The 21,276-nt window shown below is 36.2% G+C and overlaps 1 protein-coding gene across 9 annotated transcripts in view; it reads left to right on the forward strand.

Moving 5' to 3' along the window:
- carmil3 (capping protein regulator and myosin 1 linker 3) overlaps window positions 1–21,276 on the forward strand; it is a 174,169-nt gene that overhangs the window by 89,989 nt on the left and 62,904 nt on the right. For all 9 annotated transcript variants that reach the window (XM_073911468.1, XM_073911473.1, XM_073911489.1 and 6 more), the window contains 4 exon segments: window positions 435–512; window positions 730–806; window positions 9,220–9,324; window positions 18,269–18,338. In XM_073911468.1, the coding sequence (XP_073767569.1) occupies window positions 435–512; window positions 730–806; window positions 9,220–9,324; window positions 18,269–18,338 (330 nt within the window).

The raw sequence follows: 21,276 nt of genomic DNA on the forward strand, positions 1-21,276 counted from the left end.
TTTATTAAAATAATATTTTAGTCACCAAACATATTTAGAAATTGAAAGATAATGCAATTAAATTCAAGAAAAAATATTGCATAAAAAAATTACAACCTACAAAATTTCAACCAAATTTTTATTTATTTTTTGCTTCTCTTGATTCTTCCTCTTTTAAAAATTTGTATTCAGTTTTTTTCTATAAGTTATAAATCCATCTTGCAGTGTAAACGACTGAACTCTACCCCAGATAGTCATGCAGTGTGAAAACATCTATAACGTGATTATTTTGAATATCGTGCAGTCTGAACTCGCCATTAATGTAGTACAACTAATTTATACCCATGTCATTATAATTTGTGTCCTTGTTAACCACATAAACCTGTACACACAGATACACTCACACACACACACAGCTCTATTAACAGCCTCAATCCTCCTCCTCCTCGTTGCAGAATCTGTACCTGTTTCTGGCACAGCCGAACTGCCTGGTGCATTTGGATCTGTCAGGCACTGACTGTACCGTTGACTCTGTGAGTTTGACAGCACGTCTCATCCTTCTGAATTTGTTATTACCAAACCCGCTTTTTACTCACCATGATTTATGTCATTGCACCAGGAACGCGAGACAACAATTTATCTCTGATTTCATATTGATATTTCTGTCAAATTTAATGGTCCTAGATTTCAAAATTATACTAATGCCCATCATTCTTCTGCCGCTCTTTGTTTTTCTGAATTTCCTTTCAGTTATTTGGAGCTCTGCTGCGGGGATGCTGTGCCGATCTCTCCTACTTGAACCTGTCGAAAAACTCCTTCTCTCACAGGTGAGCTAAACTGCCTCCCACAGGCTCTCGCATGATAATCTGCCACTTCTGAGTGAGCTTCACAGGTGAGTTAAAGCTCAACCACACACACACACACACACACACACACACACACACACACACACACACAAACACACACACACACACACACACACACACACACACACACACACACACACACACACAAACAAACACACACACACACATCAGCAGCAGACAGTGTGACTCAGCTCAGGGAGATCCTCTCAGGGTGTTTTTCTGCTCTTTGAGTTTGACAATAAAAGGTTGAATCCTGCTGGAAAGTGTTGTGTAAGTAAACTGAAATACAATTGAATTCTGTATTTTTCTTGTTTTTCCAGTTGCAACAACAAAACTTTGTCAAAATTATTGGTACGTGAGAAGCAAAGATATTTTTTAAAGATATTTTTTAAAGATATTAAAGGGATAACTCCCTAACCATTTACTTACACTTGAGTGGTTCATCCATAATTTTGTTAAAACCAAAACTGGAACTTTTATAATAGAAAAAATAATGATTATGGAAGTCAATGACTACCAGTTTATAAGTAAAATAATCCTTTTTTTTTTCAAAAGAAGAAATAAATTGAAAAAGTTTTAGAAAAAGATTTGTTTTTTGGGTTGACTATACCTTTGGCCGCATTTACACTGCACTGTAGTGACTCACTTCAAATGACTCAATTCAGATTTTTTTCTCCCATGTGGCACAGATCGATATGGCCCATGTACGTGTAAGCAGGAACAAATCACATGGATTCCGATTTACTTAAATCAGATTCAGGCCTAGTTTATATGTGGAAATTTATCTGGTATGAATCGGATCTGTGTTCTCATGTCTGCAGTGTAAGTAGGTAGATTTTCACTTGTCAATGCGAGTCTTTAAAAACCAAAGAGATTGATGTCAAGTCTGACACTTTCATTTCAGAACAGACTTCAGCAGAGTCTCGAAACTTAAATTTTATACACGAGAACTTAAACAGCTTTCATATTGTCATATAGCACAGGTATTTTCGCGTGTTAATGAGAGCGAGAACAATGTCCGCCACGTAACCAATATAAACTAATATAAAACTAGTGCATAGCTACATCACCTGCATAAATCATGCCATGAACATTACATTAAGATGCCTAAAGGTTTAAAAAGCCTATATATCAAAAGAAGATGGACAAATGAAAACTTTTCTGTCATAAACTATTGTAAAACAGCTTGTCAAAAGCTGCGAACAGATTACATACAGGATTGGAGAAAAAAGCACTCTTTAACTATCAGCTGTTAGTCTGCGCCCGCTCTTTTTTTCCTGGTCATTGCGCCTTTGCCGTGTGCTTTGGAAATGCAGACGATTGGATTCGAGTCACTTTTGAAAGATGATGTAAGCAGGTCATCAAAAAAAATCAGATACAATCACAAAATCAGAATTGACCATCAAGATCTGCTGTGTAAATGCAGCCTTTAAGACTTTTTATTATAGTTTAGTTTTATCAGGTCAAAAATGAAACTAAGCATAAATCAAATAATGATAATAAAAAAACATAAAAATACAAATTTGTCAGTTTAAAACAAAGAAAAAACTAAACAAATTTCCAGTACTGCAGAATGAAGTTATAAATTAACTTTGCAATTAGTGCTGCACGATTTGGAGAAGAAAACTTATTTGCGATTTATTTATTTATTCATTCATTTATTTTCTTTTCAGCTTAGTCCCTTTAATAATCTGGGGTCACCAAGCGGCATTGATCCAGCAACCTTCTTGGTGTGAGGCGATCGTGCTACCCACTACGCCACCGCGTCACCCTAATTGCGATTTATCTGATCAAAATTGCGATTTGTGATTTAAAAAGCGATTTACTTTAAGCTGCAGGTTTGATGTGGTGGTTTTAATAGCACCAAAAAAAGACCAAGCAAAATCACAAAGTACACTACACTATGCCATTTTTCTAATAAAGCTGTCAGTTGTCATCACAAAATAAGAAAATAACTACAAGATTTTAAATTAAACTAAATAAATTATATCTAAAATATTGTATATTTTCTTATATATAAACCTTTTAAACCTTTACATTTAGATTGTTCCATTTTTCATATTGATTTCATAATATTCATGGTGCATTGACAATGCTTTCCATACACAAGTTTAGATTTTACTTAACAGCACAAGAACTCATGTATTAAAATGTATAGTTAATAAACATATTTATTTTTGTATATTATTTAAAATGCATTTTTGTCCTTTAATACAGCAGACAGGTACATGAACTGTACCTTAAATTTTACCTGCTCAAAAAAAAACACTCTTTGAATGTATCAGACAAAACTCAAGGACATTGATTTCGGGCACAGAACAGCATGAGCCTTTATAGCAAGTAGATATTATACCGCTTGCATTTTTAGGGTTGTCAAGCAAGTTCTTTGATTGGAACACCCGGGATTGGTCATTGTCTTCCTGCACTCAACAGAAAGGGCTGCAATTGGCTTTACGGTCAGTGCTGCTCTGGCGTTATTCACTGATGAGTGACATAAATACAGATAAATGGTTGTGATCTATTCACCTTATTCTCTGTCTACGAGCGGGCACAGCCAGAGACTCATTCACTTCCATTTATTTTTAGACATTAAAAACAGCTTGTTACGCTTCTTGGTGTTGCAAACTGATATTTTTTTATTCTATTTTTCTGCTTTGTCTGTATAGTCACGCAAACACTTGTTTGTAGAGCAAGTCAATTGACCATTTTCTGCCGTTAATTATGCCTAGTCTCCCATGGGCAGCTGAATCTGAAGTTCTAAAACATTCGCAAAAACGAGCGCACTCCCGCATTGAAGAATAATGTTAATAATGTGTGTGCGGTTATCACAGCTGATCCGTGACAGATGCATGGAGGAAACTTGCGCTGCAGAGTAACATGCTCGTGTGTTTGTGACTCTACAAGAATCGATGTAAAAGCGGAGAGAGGAGACGAAATGTTAGCTCACGCAATCAGGTCAAAAGTCCACACACACACACACACACACACACACACACACACACACACACACACACACACACACACACACACACAGAAAAGCATGGAGTTCACAGCTTTTGGGTTCTGCTGTAACAGTTATCCACTTTTTAAGTAACGTTAGTTGGATTGTTTTAATTACCTGCGCTCGCCTTCCTCGCCATAGTAATAATTGAAATAATCGCAGCTTTTGCAATTTGAAAATTGCACCTTTTCAAATCATATTTCGGTTTGAAGTCGATTAATTGTGCAGGCCTATTTGCAGTGCATGAATTGTTTAATATCTAATAAAGATATTAAATAAAATGTATTTATTTATTATTTTATTTAATTATTATGTCTTTCTTTTTATATTTCGCTTTTCTTTATTTTCAGTGTAATATTAACTAATTTAGTAACTGTTCACCTGAAGTGCTCACCATGCATCAGAGAATTGTTTTAGTTATAATTATACACAATTTTGTTTCCATGATGTTTAAATGCATAGTTACTATAAATTTAAGTGTTTTATAATAATAAGCTTGCTGGTTTGTCAAAGTTATTCTGGCAGATTACATAAGATTATATAAGACTAGTAACCTCAACATGTCTCCTTACACTTGTCCTGACCCACCATCAACACCAACTTGCACTTATTAGTAACCATAGACGACAGCTTTCATCATCTAGATTCAGCTCCCATCAGAAGCTGATTAAGTGCTTTTGAAAAGTGCCTGAAGAGATGCATTATGAGTTAAACTGAGACATCAGTGTGCAGAGAAAGCTGATGGACCTGCGTGATCTACAGATCGTAATAAAGCTTATTACAGTAGCAGATAAAAACATGGTTTCATGTGACAAATCTGCTTTATAACTGAGCGAAAACATCAATAAAAAAGCAGGTAATAGATTAAGTTAATAATATTTATTATTAGTAGTAGTAGTATTACAATAATCTTAAACGGTTATGAAGTTTTCACCAGATGTCTGTGTATGAGGGAAGCTGTAGGCTGAGGAGATACAAAACCCCCATGATCAATCTTGCTGCCTGACTCTCTAAACCCAACCAGCAATTCCATCTCCCCTCTCGGCACGTTAACGGCATTATGAGAAACTCTCTGAAAAATGAGGCTAATTTTAGCCAATCCTAGTGTTCAGATTGGAAGGTTTCTTCATCCTTTGCACTTCCTGCGAATGTGTTTGTTCTTAATTGGGTTTGAATTTGTGCAGAGAGGAAGTTTTGAAGATGATTGGCTGTCTGAAGATTGAAACAATCTCTTTGTTGGCTGTTTTGAGATTGAAAAACTAGTTTACATATAGAGCTCAGTTCTGGGCAGTGTTTTATTGTAAAGCTGAGGGGTGTTTACATGTTACAACACTTCTGTTGTTAATTTACTTGACAACGGTGTTTGAGGGTCTGGCAACACCAACATGTATAAATTATCAATCAATAATTAACTAAAGGCATTAGTCGTCTAGTAAAATATTTAATCTGGGTTGTCTTAATCTGTAAATACTCAATGATATATTTTATTTAATATTATTTAATTTTATTTTACTTTTCTTAAAATTAATTTCTTAAAATTAAAATTTAATTTATTTTTAGCTGATAATATGTAATATGTATAAAAACATTGACAGCCAATGAGAATCCAATAGAGTAGGGGTGCCCAAACTCAGTCCTGTGGGGCTGGTGTGCGGGGTCTAACGTTTCTAGTATACCTAAAAAGAGCTTGATTAGCTGGTTCAGGTGTGTTTAATTGGGGTTCAAACTAAACTCTGCAGGACACTGCCCTCCAGGACCGAGTTTGGGCACCCTGTACTAGAGCACTGAAAGTGGCTGTCAAGAAAACTCCCTTTTATCATTTGAATCACTTTCAGGACATTTTTTCCCCAGGGGATAAATAATAATCAAATGTCTTATCCAATCAGAATTTGGATGAATCACTTTAATGAGGTCAAGAATTAAAAAAGTTAATTTTAAAAATGTTAGATTATAGAATATAGAATTATATTGCTATGCTAATCTTTATAGTTATCATTCTGGGGTGCGTTTCCCAAACAACAACATAACTCCTGGCTGAACAGTTATAGTACAATGCATCATTTGGGAAAAGAACAATGTAGTGACAAGTGTTTCCCAAAACTGTAGTTGCTTTGTTGCAGATCTGTCATTTGAACCATGTTTGTTATAACGTGAAAACGTCCATAATAAAGCTCTAAATGGGGTGGAGTAACAACTTCTTTAGAAAAAAAACCCTACTTTTTTTTGTAAATTATATCGTTTTACACGGACACTCATTTAAAAGCAGTTTAAAAAACTTTTAGAAAAATTAGTTTTGGTTAAAACACTCACTCTTTTTCCATATTAATTGAAATATATTTAAATGGCAAATGTATGGTCCATGTTTCTTTAACAAATATTATTGAGAATATTCCATATTCTATTTTAAAACATAAAATCACTTAGCTAACATGTATTATAATCTCATATATAAATCATACAAATCGTTAATGGTTGTAATTTACAGTAGGCCATTTATTAAGAAATGAAAAAAAAATCATATTTATTAATAATATTTATAATAATAATAATTATTATCAATTCATTATTTTTGTTATTATTATCATTAAGTAGAATATTGTTTATTTATTTTTTAAAGTCTACTTTTACAAATTGACACAATTAAACCACTGCAGAAATCTTCTTAGCAACAGGCCCATGTCATATACAGTACAGATACATTTCTTAATAAAAAACATACTATAAATTAAAACCATTAACACGTGCTATATATTTGTTTTTACAAGCTTTGGAGACGTGAAGTAAATTCTGCTTTTAAATTATAGGTCACCTAAAGTTTTCGTCATGAGCCATGGCATAAAAGTTTTTAAAGTGCACTACAAAGAGAACGCAATTGTCAATATGAAGAATGCAAAACTGAACTGTAAAAATACATTGAAAGCAAATTATAGCAAACGTTCTAAATGAATAGGGCATAGGGGGGATAAATAGAACACAACCAGGTACTATTGTCACATTCTGTGTAGGGGAAAAGGAGCGAGGACTCAAGTGCAGGGTAAATGGGTATTTATTATTAGTAAAAATAAAACAAACAGCAAAATAAACTACCCCGAGGGGAAAACATTTATAAAACAAAAAAAAAAAAAAACAACAACAAACAAACTTGACTGGGCATGCTGGCAGGGATCAGGACTGGAAACACAACATGATAGGGCTACAAATGACAACGAACTGGCACAGAACAACAGACATGAGGAGAATATAATCAGAAATAATTAACAAACAGGTGAACATAATAAACTAATTATAGGTTAACAAGGAGGGTGGGACTAGACAATAGACGAGAGAGCACATGACACAAGTAAACACCACAAACCATGTGCTCACATAAAGCGAAACTAAAACACGCAGCCAATAAGAGAACTCATTAACCGCATGTTCATATGACAACACTAATGCCACGTGCTAAACACTACACCAACAGAGGACTTAACGTGAGACACGAGTACGTGATGAATAAAAACACTTACCGTGCACTCACACGCATACACAGCGTGCATGTTTCATCACAGCGGCAATCGAAACTGAAACCAAATAGACTGAGACACTGGGAATGAAATAGAGGTCTGCATTCCCGCGGCTGTCCTGCGGGCGCTGCGGGACCCGACCAGATTTCTACGGCGCGGGTATAAATTTCCGAATAAATCACGGGATCGGTCGGTAAGGGGTTTAATTTGGGACGGGAGCGGGCTGTCTAGCAATATCGCTCCCGACTCCCGAGTGAGCACGCGTATGTATGTGTGTAAATGAAATAGCGCGATGCTGTGTTTAGCTTGTTTGTTGCAGTGTGTGTGTGTATGTATGCGCACGCGCGAATGAGAGATGTCTGTGTGTGTGTGTGTGTGTGTGTGTGTGTGTGCGTGTGTGTGTGTGTGTGTGTGTGTGTGTGCGCGAGTGAGAGATAGAGAGCTATTGCCTGTGTTTGTGCCTGGTGCTTATGAGTGTGTGTTAGAGGGCGCGCGCGCGCGAATGAGAGAGAAAGCTTTGTGTGTGTGTGTGTTTATACAGACAGCTTGTTATAGGCTGTCTGGACTGTATAACTGGGTGTATAACTGTATAACTGGGTGATTTTTCGGTTTTGTTCTCCCCCCGCTCTTTAGCGGGATCGGGCGCGGCGGATAGAAAGCGGGGCGGGTCGGGCAGCGGGACATCAAGTGCTTAATATAAGCGGGAGCGGTCGGGTTCCGGCTAAAACCTGGCGGGTGCAGGCGGGAGCGGGATTCAAAATTTAGTCCCGCGCAGATCTCTAGAATGAAACACCACACTGCAGACATACAAACACGAACACCAGGACGAGAACGCGCAATCGCAAACATGCCCAGACCTCACGCTCACGCATCAAGCGGTAACGCGCACGGCCCAAGCGTGCTCACAAATGGCACTCATACAGAGACACACATTGACAGAAAAGCAGTGCCCGACCCGAGAATACTCGAGTCAAGCACAAGACATGACAGGACAGGACTAGTGCGAATGTTCAATGGAACGATGGATTTCGGAAACACCAAATCAACGAACTGTTTGTAACGATGCAACTTGTGACCTTAGTTGGCTAATGATGGTTTTCGTGAATGCACGCCTGGTTGTGATATGATCTTAATTAAAATGTTGCCAAACATTCAACTTGCTTTGCATACTATATATTGCAGCAATAATAAGAATAGTATGTCAGTAGCTAATGCAAACATAGCCTCTTTTTCCTAGTGGTAATTCCATCTTCTCAAAAACTCCCACTCAAACTCCCACTCTTGTGAATGTGAGCACTCAGAAATGTGCACAGAAGCGCTGCACACATGGGCACCTCCGTACGAGGTGTGTGGGCATGTTTGTGCGTGTGTGTCTGTGTGAGTAAATCTGGTTACGCCAGTGCCATGCATTGTAAATCTGTTTGAGCTGATAAGACAGAGAGCTCATGAATATTAAATGGGAATGTTCCCTTAACACTCTCTGCTCTTGTTAACACGTTTACACCACATATTCTTCTCCCTCTCCCGCTTTCTTAAATGATAATGTCACTGTCAAACACAGAAACGCTATTATAAGCTGTCATGTTCTTACCTCCCCTCGTCACTTTTTCATTTTCCCTGTGTGGTCCTGTCCCCCTTCAATGGATTGTTTGTTTGGTCGGATGTTTCATGCCATAAATCCAGACAGTTAAAACGTTGAACGTCATTAAAATGTTTAACACGTAATAGAGATACAGATGACTCTTTTTCTAATAAGCCAGAGGGTGTTCTTTTGAGCTGCTTTCTGGCGTATTGCTCAGTGTTTTGTGAAGTGTGTTATGATGTATAATGGATAAAAGTCTCCCTTTCATTTCTGTCGCACATTTAGGAAAGTGAGAGAGACACTTCCTTCCTTCCGTCAGTTCTTCAGTTCAGCGTTCAGCCTCACTCATATCAGCCTGGCCTCTATGAAGATGCCTCCCGACGTGCTGAGGTGAGACGTTCACCATTTTGACTTTTCATTCTGGCTTAGCTTGTTAATTGGGTTTAGTTGGGTTTCCCAGCGTGATCTGGCTGGCACTTAGCTGGTTAGACAGCTGGTCTCCTAACCTAGCCAACTGACAAATGCCTGAAAGCTTTCAAAATATCCACATTAGGGAAAGCAAGATCTCACAGCACTTTGTAACTTTTGATTAAGCAGCTTCGTATACATTTCTACACACTCATTTGCACATTTTTGTATGATTTGCTCATCTCCAATATTGGTTGAGTTTAGAGGTGGTGTTTGGGGGCACATTTTCTTTAAAAAGATTGTATGTTTTGTTGGAATTTGTACACATTTTTCACTTTTCTAGCAATTCAAATACTATTTACATTTCCTGATGAGATTGAGCTGGAAAACCACATTTAGATTAAGCTGTTTAATGCTGGATGACATGTATGGCCAATATGACCACGGTCATATTTAACTAGAACAAAGGTTTGGTATTGCTTTTTTTTTCTTCTTTTGTTTTTAAATACCATTGCCAATTGTAAGTTTTTAAAATGGTTCTGGTGCCTAAATGGCATGTAAACAAATACTTCAACTGCACAACAAAACAAAAATGGAGGACATTTAAAGAATGGCCTTTTTGTTAAATAAAATGTACATTAAGCAATATATTAAAAGTTTCTAGTATTCATAAATGTAAAACATACAAGTGATCACAATTTGCAACTAATTTATATAATAAATCAAAAACCTAAACCACCAACAGTGCATCCTGAAAGTAACCATAACGCTTCACTTTTTCCACATTTTTTTACAACCTTATTTCAAAATAGATAAAATTCCTTTATTTCCTCAAAATTCTATTTACAATAGCACATAATGACAATGTGAAAAAAGATTTTTTTGAAATTGTTGCAGATTTATTAAAAATAAAACCTGAAAAAATCACATGTAAATAAGTATTCACAGCCTTTGACATGAAGGTCTAAATTGAGCTCAGCTACATTCTGTTTCCACTGACTATTCTTGAGATGTTTTAGCAGCTTAATCGGAGTTCACCTGTGGTAAATTTAGTTGATTGGATTCAGTTGATTTGGTTTTAAAAGGCATACACCTCTCTATATAAGATCTCAGGGTTGACAGTGCATGTCAAAGCACAAACCAAGCAGGAAGACAAAGAAATTGTCTGCAGACCTCAGAGACAGGATTGTCTTAATGCTTAAGGCTTGGAAAAGTTACAGAAAAAAATTCTGCTGCTCTGAAAGGTCCAATAAGCACAGTGGCCTACTTCATTCATAAGTGGAAGATATTTGGAACCACCAGGACTCTTCCTAGAGCTGACCAGCCATCTAAGCTGAGGGATTGGGGAGAAGGGCCTTAGTCAGGGAGGTGATTGATAATCCGATGGTTACTCTGTCTGAGTTCCAGCGTTCTTCTGTGGAGAGAGGAGAACAGATCCGCCACTTTTGGCGCTCATAAACAGTCATAAAGCCCTCGTGCTGCAGGAATGAGGAGGTCTGCTGAAGGTGCGCAGCTGTCGTGCAGTGAGGGGTTTGCATTCATTGAACAGTATGAATGACTAAAAAATCCATATGAAACAGTCCCTTAAAGTCACGTCTCGCGTTCAGTTTCGAGCTTTGGCGCGTTTTGCTCTCACACTACAAACGTAAAGTCCAAGTGAACCGCGCTCAGGCCCACCTCTTCCTACCGGGCCAGGGCCGACCAAGTAAACCGTGCCTGAGCCCGATTCAGTGCACTCAAACTTCTCAAACGATCCCTGAAATGGGCCTGTGCACGATTCGGATAGCATAGTGTGAGTAGGCCCTAAAACTGAACTCTCTGGAGTGAATGCCAGGCATTACTTTTGGAGAAAACCAGGCACCGCTCATCACCAGGCTAGCTAAAGCATGGTGCTAAATCCTATTGAGCATCTCTAGAGAGATCTGGAAATGGCTGTACACTGTTGCTTCCCATCCAACCTGATAGAGCTTGACAGGTTCTGCAAAGAGAAATGGGCAGAAAGTTGGGAAACTTTTCAGGTGTGGCAAGCTTGTGGCATCATATTCAAAAAGACTTGAGGCTGTAATTGCTGCCAAAGGTGCATCAACAAATTATTGAGCAAAGGCTGTGAATACTTATGTACATGTGATTTTAAATTATTTATTTATTTTGATAAAATTGCAACAATTTCAAAAAATCTTTTTTTTTACATTATCATTATGGGGTATTGTGTGTAGAATTTTAAGAAAATAAATCAATTTAATCAATTTTGGAATAAGGCTGTAACAAAAGAAAGTGGAAAAAGTGAAGCGCACTGAATACTTTCCAGATGCACTGTAACCCATCAACAGTAGTAAATAACAGTTACAGTACTAATAACATCAAAGCAGTCAATTTTCTAAGTAAGCAAACCAGCTTTAAAATGACTATATTTGTCTCGTCTGGGAAAAAAAAAATGACATCTCTCCCTACTTATTACATTCCCTGTCAGTAGATTGTTTTAAATATGATATTAGATATTATTTTTGAAAGAATAGTTATAAGACTGACATTGTACCATCTAAGTCACAGTCTGCCGTGCAAAATCACGTCATTTGTATTTTTTCACTGAAGTTATGATAGATAAAAAGTCTTTCTAAACATTGTTTTTCGTCTCCTTTCTGTGCCCATGTTTTCAATGCTGAAATGACACACTGATATCTGTGTTCTGATCCTGTTCTATAGATATTGATCACATAGATATGTCAATATGGCATTGAGTATTTGTACCTAACCCTACTTAGAACCAAAAAATGTTTAACATTCGCAAATAATTGTTATAAACTTTGCTTTTAACCACAGATAAAAGCAACTTTCACACTAAATTTAGAATTAGGTTTGATAATTAAACAGTTTAAGAGAGTGTTGACTTTTATTTTATAGACCACAACAACAACAAAGCAGTGAGACATTTCTTAAACTAGTGTAAATAATGACAGATGTGAATTTTCAGTTTTGGGTGAACTGTCACTTTAAGCACAAAAATCATTAGTTACCACTGCAGTGCTCAAGAACACAGTTTTCATCTCAGCATGTGGCAGCAGTGAAATAACTCTCAACGTGTGAGTCTTTTTTTTTTTTTTTTTTTTTTTAAAGTCAGGCATATTTTTTTTTTTCATGGAATATTGATTTGAGGTGCTCGCTGAGCTGATCAAATCGATCAAATTCTCCCAAAAAGTGTTAAGTGTAGGTAATCATTTTTGAAGAACTGCTCAGCTAAATGCTCCAATGGAAATAGTGTAAAAATTGTGCTGCTCAGAAAATATGTATTTATGTAATGAAACATATATTATAACATTAATATTGTGACATTTTTAAAATGTAAAATAACTGTGATCTATTCTAATTTAAATTAGAATAATTAATCGCATTATTTCCTGTGATGGTGAAGCTGAATTTTCAGAATCATTAGTCCGTTATCAGTGTCCAAAGCAAAAGTATCCTTGGAGATTTTCAGTTTCTCTGTATTTCAGAACCAATATTTCGTGAAAAAAATGCAGATTTTTAGTCAATCCGTTTTTTTTTACCAGTTGTATTTTTTCTAAATGACAATATTTTTTGTATCAAAAATGTGGTTTTGTCAGACCTGTTTAGAATAAAAAAAGTTTATCCTTAACATTGTACTCAAACACATAGCTGAATCCAGTACATTCACTGAAACTAAGAATTTCCAAGTGGTGTATTATATATAGCTTGATGAATTTTGGAATGGGGCGTCACGGTGGTGCATTGGGTTGCACGATCGCCTCACAGCAAGAAGGTTGCTGATTCAAGCCTCGGCTGAGTCAGTTGACATTACTGTGTGGAGTTTGCATGTTCTCCCCGTGTTCACGTGGGTTTCCTCCGGGTGCTCTGTTTTCCCCCACAGTCCAAAGACATGCGCGATAGGTGAATTGGGTAAGCTAAATTATCCGTAGTGTATGTGAATTAGACTGTATGGATGTTTCCCAGTTATGGGTTGCAGCTGGAAGGGCATCTGCTGTGTAAAACATATACTGGATAAGTTGGCGGTTCATTCCACTGTGGTGACCCCGGATTAATATAGGGAATTAGCCGGAAAGAAAATGAATCAATGAATGAATTTTGGAATGGTAGATTAACAGGACTGAATTAATGAACATCTCAGTTCTTTGGCGAAAGCTTACTATAAATAAATTATTGCATCTAAAAAAAATCTACTGTGTACCTGAAGGGAAAATCATTGTTATCATTGTTTTTCAGTTGACGCAGTTCAACCTTGGAATTATAAGTTTCTAACTGCGTTCTGAATAATTTTGAGAAATTGAGCTTCAAAGTTTTTGCATTCCATAGCAAACAGTATGTGTGTAACATTTGTTTTTTAAATAAAAAGTTTTAAAATGTAAACAACTTATTTAAAAAAAGCATCTCATAATGTAAATAAGTTGTCATAAGTTGTAAATAAGAATATGTCAGCATCTCAATTTTGACAAAAATGTCAGATAGAACCTTATAACGATGATATGAAAACAGTCCCTAGCTAGGTTACTAGGTAGTAGCATGTGTTATTTTTTTGAGATGCTAATGGTCTAATCCGATTCAATTAATTATGCTAAGCTAAGATATTCCTGTCAGGCCCCGGATTGGCTGAATAGATTAAAAAATGGTAAAACTCAACTCTTCAACTCAAGGGACTTGTAAAATGAGCCTTTTTCCGAAAAAAAAAAAAAAAAAGTGGAGTGTTCATTTAGCAATTTGAGATGTGAAAAGCTCAATAGAGGAATAAAAAAAAATCCTCTCTAGGGATTCATTTCTAGTTTTAGAGCTCTGCACCCATAACTGAGGTCAGAATCAAGACGTTACGCGGCTGCTATTTCGGGAAAGCCAGAATGTTTTCAAATGAAGCATTTCAAACAGGGTCAAACCCTCCTCCCTTCTCACAAACACAAGCCGAACGCAAGACGGGTTGTCACACCCAGCTGAACACCTGATTTAAGCTCTCTTCTGTCAACAGCACCGGCCCACAGCAGAGTCGAGCTAATCTCTAAGCTCTTTCCCTTAATCCGTTAAGACCTGCGTAACGCTTTGACGGTGTCCATATAGACCTTTTCTGATTTGATTTATTATGGAGATCAGCCATGGAAGCACATAATAAAATACTAAGTCTCTTCAATGAGGCATGTAATGCTGTCAGTAATGATGACGTGTGTGTGATTGTTCGCTAGGCTGTGTTCCTTAGGTATTTGTACCCTAAAGGTTAGTATTAGTTCTGTCAAAATACATATTAGTTTTTGTATCTTATGTTAAGTAATAACAGTTCACCCAAACATTTATGTTTTGACATTTTTTTTCCAACTTAAGAGTTTATTTTTTCTTTGAACACAAGCGAAGATATTTAGATGAATGTTGACAACCAAACAGTTTTGGTGTCCATTAATCTGTTGTGTGTTCATAATGTTAAACTAAACTGCAGCACTGCTGAGTATAATTAGTTATGAAGCAACAAGTTACTGTAAATTATTGACATTTCTTCTAAAAAAAAAAAGTAAGGGATTATTTTATGTAATTTAATTATAGTTACTCACTATGTACTTGCTTATACTTACAATACTTCTAATAAATTCAACAGTTAAATGAATTACTTATTTTTTTGATTAATTAATTAAATAATTAAATAAATAAATAAATAAATAAATAAATAAATAAATAAATAAATAAATAAATAAATGTATTAATTAGAATTCCATAAGAAACAATGAATTGGGAATACATTATGAATTATTTTATGAAGCAAAAATAGAAGGTATAAATTCACAGAAGTGTAATTTGTTACATGTGCATGCTTGTTTATGTGGTTTATGAGGACACAAATTTGTATAATGACATGGGTATGACCAAGATATTACAATGTTGAGGTGATTTATGGGGACTTTCCTTGTGTGTTTGTAATTTAGAACTGTTTAACATTTATGTTTTTTCACATTTAAAATGTGCCACAAGTTTCCTGTGAGGGTTTGGTTTACGGACAGAGGTAGAGTAAGGCCATGCAATAAGTGGTTTGTAAAGTATAAAAAAAGAACACATAAAGGACATACAAAACATATAAAGAGTGGTATAAAAATCACAGAAACCAACTTGCATGTGTGAGGGTTTTAACAGTTTGAGGTTATCAGTCAAAAGTTTGAGGTCAGTTTTTATTATTTTTTTTAATTATTAATTTTATTTAATAATTGAAATTAAATTATTCTGTTCATCAATGCAGCATTAATTAAATGTAAATTTAGTTTGGTTGTTAAATACTTATTTATTAAATATTTATTTATTACTTTTTGTATGTAATTTCAAATTAAATGATTACCCTTACTTAAATTAATACTATTACAATTAATAATAATGATAATAATATTGCTCATAATTATAACAATAGTAATAATTAATATTAGAGTGATTTCTGAACGATCATGTGACTCTAAATACTTGTGTAGTGAAGCTGAAAATTCAGCATTAAAAATCACTGAAATAAATTATTCAATTGAATAATAAACTACTTGTGAACAGTTATTTTATAGTGCATTAACATTTCAACATTTTACAATTTTTATATTTTTGATTAAATAAATGCAGCCTTGGTGAGCAGGAGAAGCTTATTTTAAAACATTTAAAAATCATGCTGACCCCAAACTTTTGACCGGTAGTGTATACATTTGACCTGATTTTGTATATAATGGTTCTCTATGTTTTATTACAAAAGCAAAATCCCGTACTCATCATTACATTTTATATGAGATGGTGGGCTGGACATCACTAGCTGTACTCAGAAAACAGCACTGGTACATTTTCATCTATAAAGCTATTTTAGGGAAACTTCCAGCTTATCTTTGTACTCATCTTTGTCTTAGCTCTGGGAATAACCTACTATGCTCTTCCAAGTGTTAGCTTTTTAATATACCTTGAGGTTTTGTACAGAGCTGGGAAATACTGCATTTTCTTATTGTACACCTTGTGCATGGAATAATAGGGTATATGCAGAGCTACTGTTTCTTCCCATACTGATAAACTTCGGGTGAATGGGTAATGTGACTTTTTATATTTTATACAGTTCCTTTTACAGCATCGATGTTGTAGTGTGATTAAAATATAATCAGTTAAATAGACTTCAGCGTTCAATTAGTTGTTGAAGCATAAACCGAGATGAAAAGCTGTTTACTCGCATGCGCCTTTAAGGATTTGCAGACTAGCACAGAAACGCCATTTCGAATACTGGAGTAAAATAAATTGAAACACTTTAAAGACATGGCGCAGAAAAATGTAATTTAATGCAGTGTTTCTTGTACATTCTGAGACCCACTTTGTAGCGTATATCATTGATTTTGAAAGAAAACAGACCTTAAACACGACGTTTTTTTAACAGTATCCACTTCACCAAAAGCGCTTGACCCAGATTACTGACAAATTAAAAGTCTTTCTGCATATACCCTGTTCGCAAAAAGACTTAAAACTCAATAAATGTGTGTCTTTCTGTGAATTTAAAGGCATTATAAAGGAAGTGGTATTGAAAGCATGTGGGTTAATATTTATCAGGGGACTGATGAAATGTTGTTGTTTTGTGGTGTTTTATGTATTTAAAATTGTTTTACTTTATGGCTGTTTCATTGACCAGGTCTCTCGTGTAAAAGTGATTTTAAATCTCAATGAGACTTGCTGGTTAAATAATGGACAAATAAAATAAAGTGTTTTTTTATGTTTTTTGTTTATATTTATTGTTTTTATGTTATGTTTTTGTAAAATGTATGTTTCACATAAAATGCTTAACATTTTTTAAGTGTTTTTATTTTTTATACAAATAAAAGGTCCAGTTTGACTCCCATTAAAAAAAAAATAAAAAATCTGTTGCCTATGCTTTGAGATTTATATGAATTTATTAAAACAGGTACAGTAATTAAGTACTTATTGAGTAATTAAGTTACTGTTCAGACAAAGTAATTAAAAAAAGAATGTAAAAACAATTTAATGCAGCTTAATCTCATTAGGAAACATAACTATTTTACGTTTTGTCAGTTTAGGGGATAATTTGTACGAATTCGTATGAGTTCAGTCATATAAAAATTTATGATTTTTAATAGGAGGCATGGCACCAAAGTCCGCCCCTAAACCCAACTGTCATTGGGATAAGCAAATTGTACTAAATTGTATAAATAAGATTGTACAAATTCGCTACTAAATCTAAAAGTTCAAAAATATTATTTAATCATTGTTTAATTATTATCATTAGTAGACCCACATGGAATCTGCACATGCGCAGAAATTTCTGCTGATTTTTAGCTCATCATTGAGTCGATTTATTTACAATTGTAAATGTGTGTACATTTATATTTATTTAGTTTTTAAATTATTTTCAGGCATATTATTTACTAATATGAAAATGATCATATGATTCATTTACAATACAGTTTATGAAGTAATATTTTCAGTCTTTTTGTAGGTATATTATATGAGAAACTTGCTTTGTTTACCAATTAAGTGGATCTTATTGGATTTGCATCTTAAACATTAAATAAAAGTACACATATTAATTTTTATTTCATATATTAAGTTTTCAGTTATGACTCTCACAAAATCATTCTACATAAATCAGCCGATTTTATTTTACAAAATTCTGCACAGAAATAGAAAAAAATGTCTGCAGATTCTGGCTGGCCCCAGTCATTAGTAATTCTTTATTTTTTTTTAAATAACTTACCCAACACTCCACAGCAGTGATAATAACAACAACACAGTGAATTCAGTGAACATAAAACACTGACAGCCAACCAGAATCCACAGCTTTAAGGAGACATTAGAACTACAGCATGCACTTACTGTATAATCAACACAATAGAATATATATATAAAAGATTGTTTGCCACCAAACAGCACACATCTGACCATTTGTTCTCTGTCACTTCCACAGGGCTCTGTTCCTCGGGCTTTCATCCAATCCTCACATCACTGACCTGCACCTGGACATCAGCGGCTGTGAGGTAGTCTCTTATGTCCCTGTATCTGGCTTGAGCGTTTTAAATGCCTTTTCCTCTCTTTGTTGTCTAGTCTATGGCCACTCTAAAGATTTAGTCACACAGAAAACCTTTCAATGGTTTTCTTGAGAGTCCACTGTAGGTCTAGTTCTGTGCCGCCTGCATTGCCTTATTTTATATTTGACTTCATAAAATTATTCTATGTTTCATCTGGTTTTAAGGCAATACACTATAGGTAAAAAGGGTAATACTTCACCTGTTTGCTAATTACAGGGGTGGTCCACTATGAGATCATATTTTAAACTTTAGTTAATGTGTAATGTACCTGTGTGAACATAATCAACATCTCTGATTGTAATATGGTCAAATTTCAATGCAAAGGGAGGCATTGGCTTTTACAGAGTTAGCTTGGCACAGCCTACAGCAAACGAAGTTTGGGGGACTACAAAAAAAAACATCCCGGTTATTGAGATCATGAGCGCTTTAGGTACCATGCATTCTCCACGCATATACACCCAGTTCAGCAAAGGGGCGTGGCCAGAGGCACTAATGTTATAGCAGAAAGGCTAAAATGCCGTCCAAATGCTGCTATTTCCACAGAACTACTTCTGTTTCTGTATTTGGGCTTCCAAAGGACACAACACTAAGAGAGAAGTGCTTATAGTTTAATTTTAGTTATGTTCCAGAGAATTATAAAAAATATATATTTATAGCTAGCATTTGACAAAGGAGAGCTTCCAGAATCTCTCCCAGTTCAGAGCTGGATTCTGGTAAAAACTCCTCAGAGAAGGAGCAGCTCCAACCATTATAGAAATTGGTTAAAACTGATCTATGAATCCGCGAATTACAGCACGTTATGTTAGCTGACCAACCAGAGCTTCTTGAGGATTGGCCTTTTTCATGTTTTCATGCATTTAATTGAAGTAAGATATATGACAAGTAATTAGGTTTTTCTTCAAATGAAGCATGAGCACACATTTGCATCTTATAAACACAACCAAGCCTTAAAAATACACTCTGGACCACCCATTAACAATCATATTTTAAGAATTTATTTCTAAAAAAATGTTTTCTAAAATGTTATCTTTAAATATTAAAATCAGATATGTTTAACTAAATGTGTACTAATTTACATACCTTTCCCGCACAGAAATCTGAACATTGAAGATTAGAGTTTTGTTTTAGGTGCTGCTGAAATGCAGATTTGAGGAAACAGCCTTTGAAATGTGGATTTTAATTGTAAACACAAAAATTGCATGCATTCGCATATTCAGAGATTGTTTTCAGGCCTCCTTCATATGTGGGTATAAATCAGATTTAAATCATATATGTGACAATGCGACTATAGCCTGTAAGCAGGCAGATCGGATTTATTGACGCATTCCATTTTATGTCATTAAACTTGCGACATGTGGCACTTCTCCGCAGTTTAATGACGTAGAAGGAAGAGAGTGTGTAGAGGCACTGACGCAGTAAACTACAGAGGAAACATGGAGGAGGAAAGTGGTTAGTCGCCACAATTTGCTCCCACCAGACCTGAGATCCCTCTCGTACCCACAAATTCAACCCGGGCTCATTGTGGAAACGTAGCCCCGCGGACGTTTCTGCGGACCGCGAGATACGTCCCGGGAGGTACGTATTCGAGCGGTTTTTGTTTTCGGGGATCCGCGAGAGGCCGCTGTGCGCACTTTTTTGCGTCTCGGGCGCCTCTCGAGAGCGTGCGCCGTTCGCGCCTGCGCCGTTCTCGCACGAAAAGCCGCCGGATCAGCCAACTCGGCCGCCCTCCTCTTCCTCCTCGTCCTCCTCCTTCCCTAAACCCGAGCGACGGTTCGCAAAAGCCGTCCAGAAAAAAAAAAAAAAGCAAAAGCCCTCGTCTTCGATTTCGACCGCGTTTTCAGATCCCGTCGCGTTCTCGCCCTTATTTTTCGGATTCTGTTTTTCGTCTTACCTGATTTCCGGAACCGCTGTTCCTCAGACTCGATCCCGGTCGTCGTCCCCGCGGCCGGCTCCTCCTCCTCCTCCGGGGCCTCCGCTCCGCCGACGCAACGCTGTGAGGTAAGCGGACAAACTGGTTGCATCGGGAAAGCCCTACACTCGGAGGCGAGCCGTCGGCCGACGAGCGCGAAGAGGAGGGGCGGAGCGCCGCCACACCGCCCCGCAGCATTCGCTCGAAAAAAACTAAACGCAGACTTACGTACCTTCAGCCACGTAAATCGCGGTCTCCAGAAACGTCCGCGGGGATACGTTTCCAGAATGAGTTTAGGTTGCACAAATTCCTCTAAATGTTGAAGGTCACCATATATAAACCAAAGACACCAGCTGCAACAATGGCCCTTTCCCTCCTCCTCCACCTCAAAATCATTTTAAAGTTGGGCGAACTTCTCATATTTCGCAGAGCTAAAAGCAAGACTATTTTTTCCATCATGGCTAGTGTGGCGCAGATGCTGGAACCCGCCTTTACGGATGCATACCGTCATAAATTGCATGGCAAGTGTAAACACATGATTTGGATATGGGTCACAATTCAAAGAATGTGTAAATGGACAGGCAAACAATCAGCTTTAGGCAACAAATTGGAATTGGGCATCAATACCTGACAGTGTAAACAGGGCCATACTGACACAAAATGACAGTGCCATAAAAGAAACGCTTAAAAATGTTTGTGAATGTTTACTTCACACTGGACAGAAGAAAACACTTAAAGAAAAGCCTGAATTTGTTTAAAAGGGTTTTTAGTTGTAGTTTCTGACTTTAAAAGCTCAACTGTGCAAATAATTTTGATTCAAAAATTATTAAGATTACATGAAGAGCTATATATAGAAGAGACCAGGGTTTGTTGTCCCAGGGGTTATTCAGTACAGTATCTTAATAACTACAGAATAAGGTTTTAATCCATTTACTGCACTTTTCCAGGATACAAGTCTCTTTTATTAATGATCTTAAT

Source organism: Danio rerio, chromosome 2, assembly GCF_049306965.1.
Source record: "Danio rerio strain Tuebingen ecotype United States chromosome 2, GRCz12tu, whole genome shotgun sequence".
NCBI lineage: Eukaryota > Metazoa > Chordata > Actinopteri > Cypriniformes > Danionidae > Danio > Danio rerio.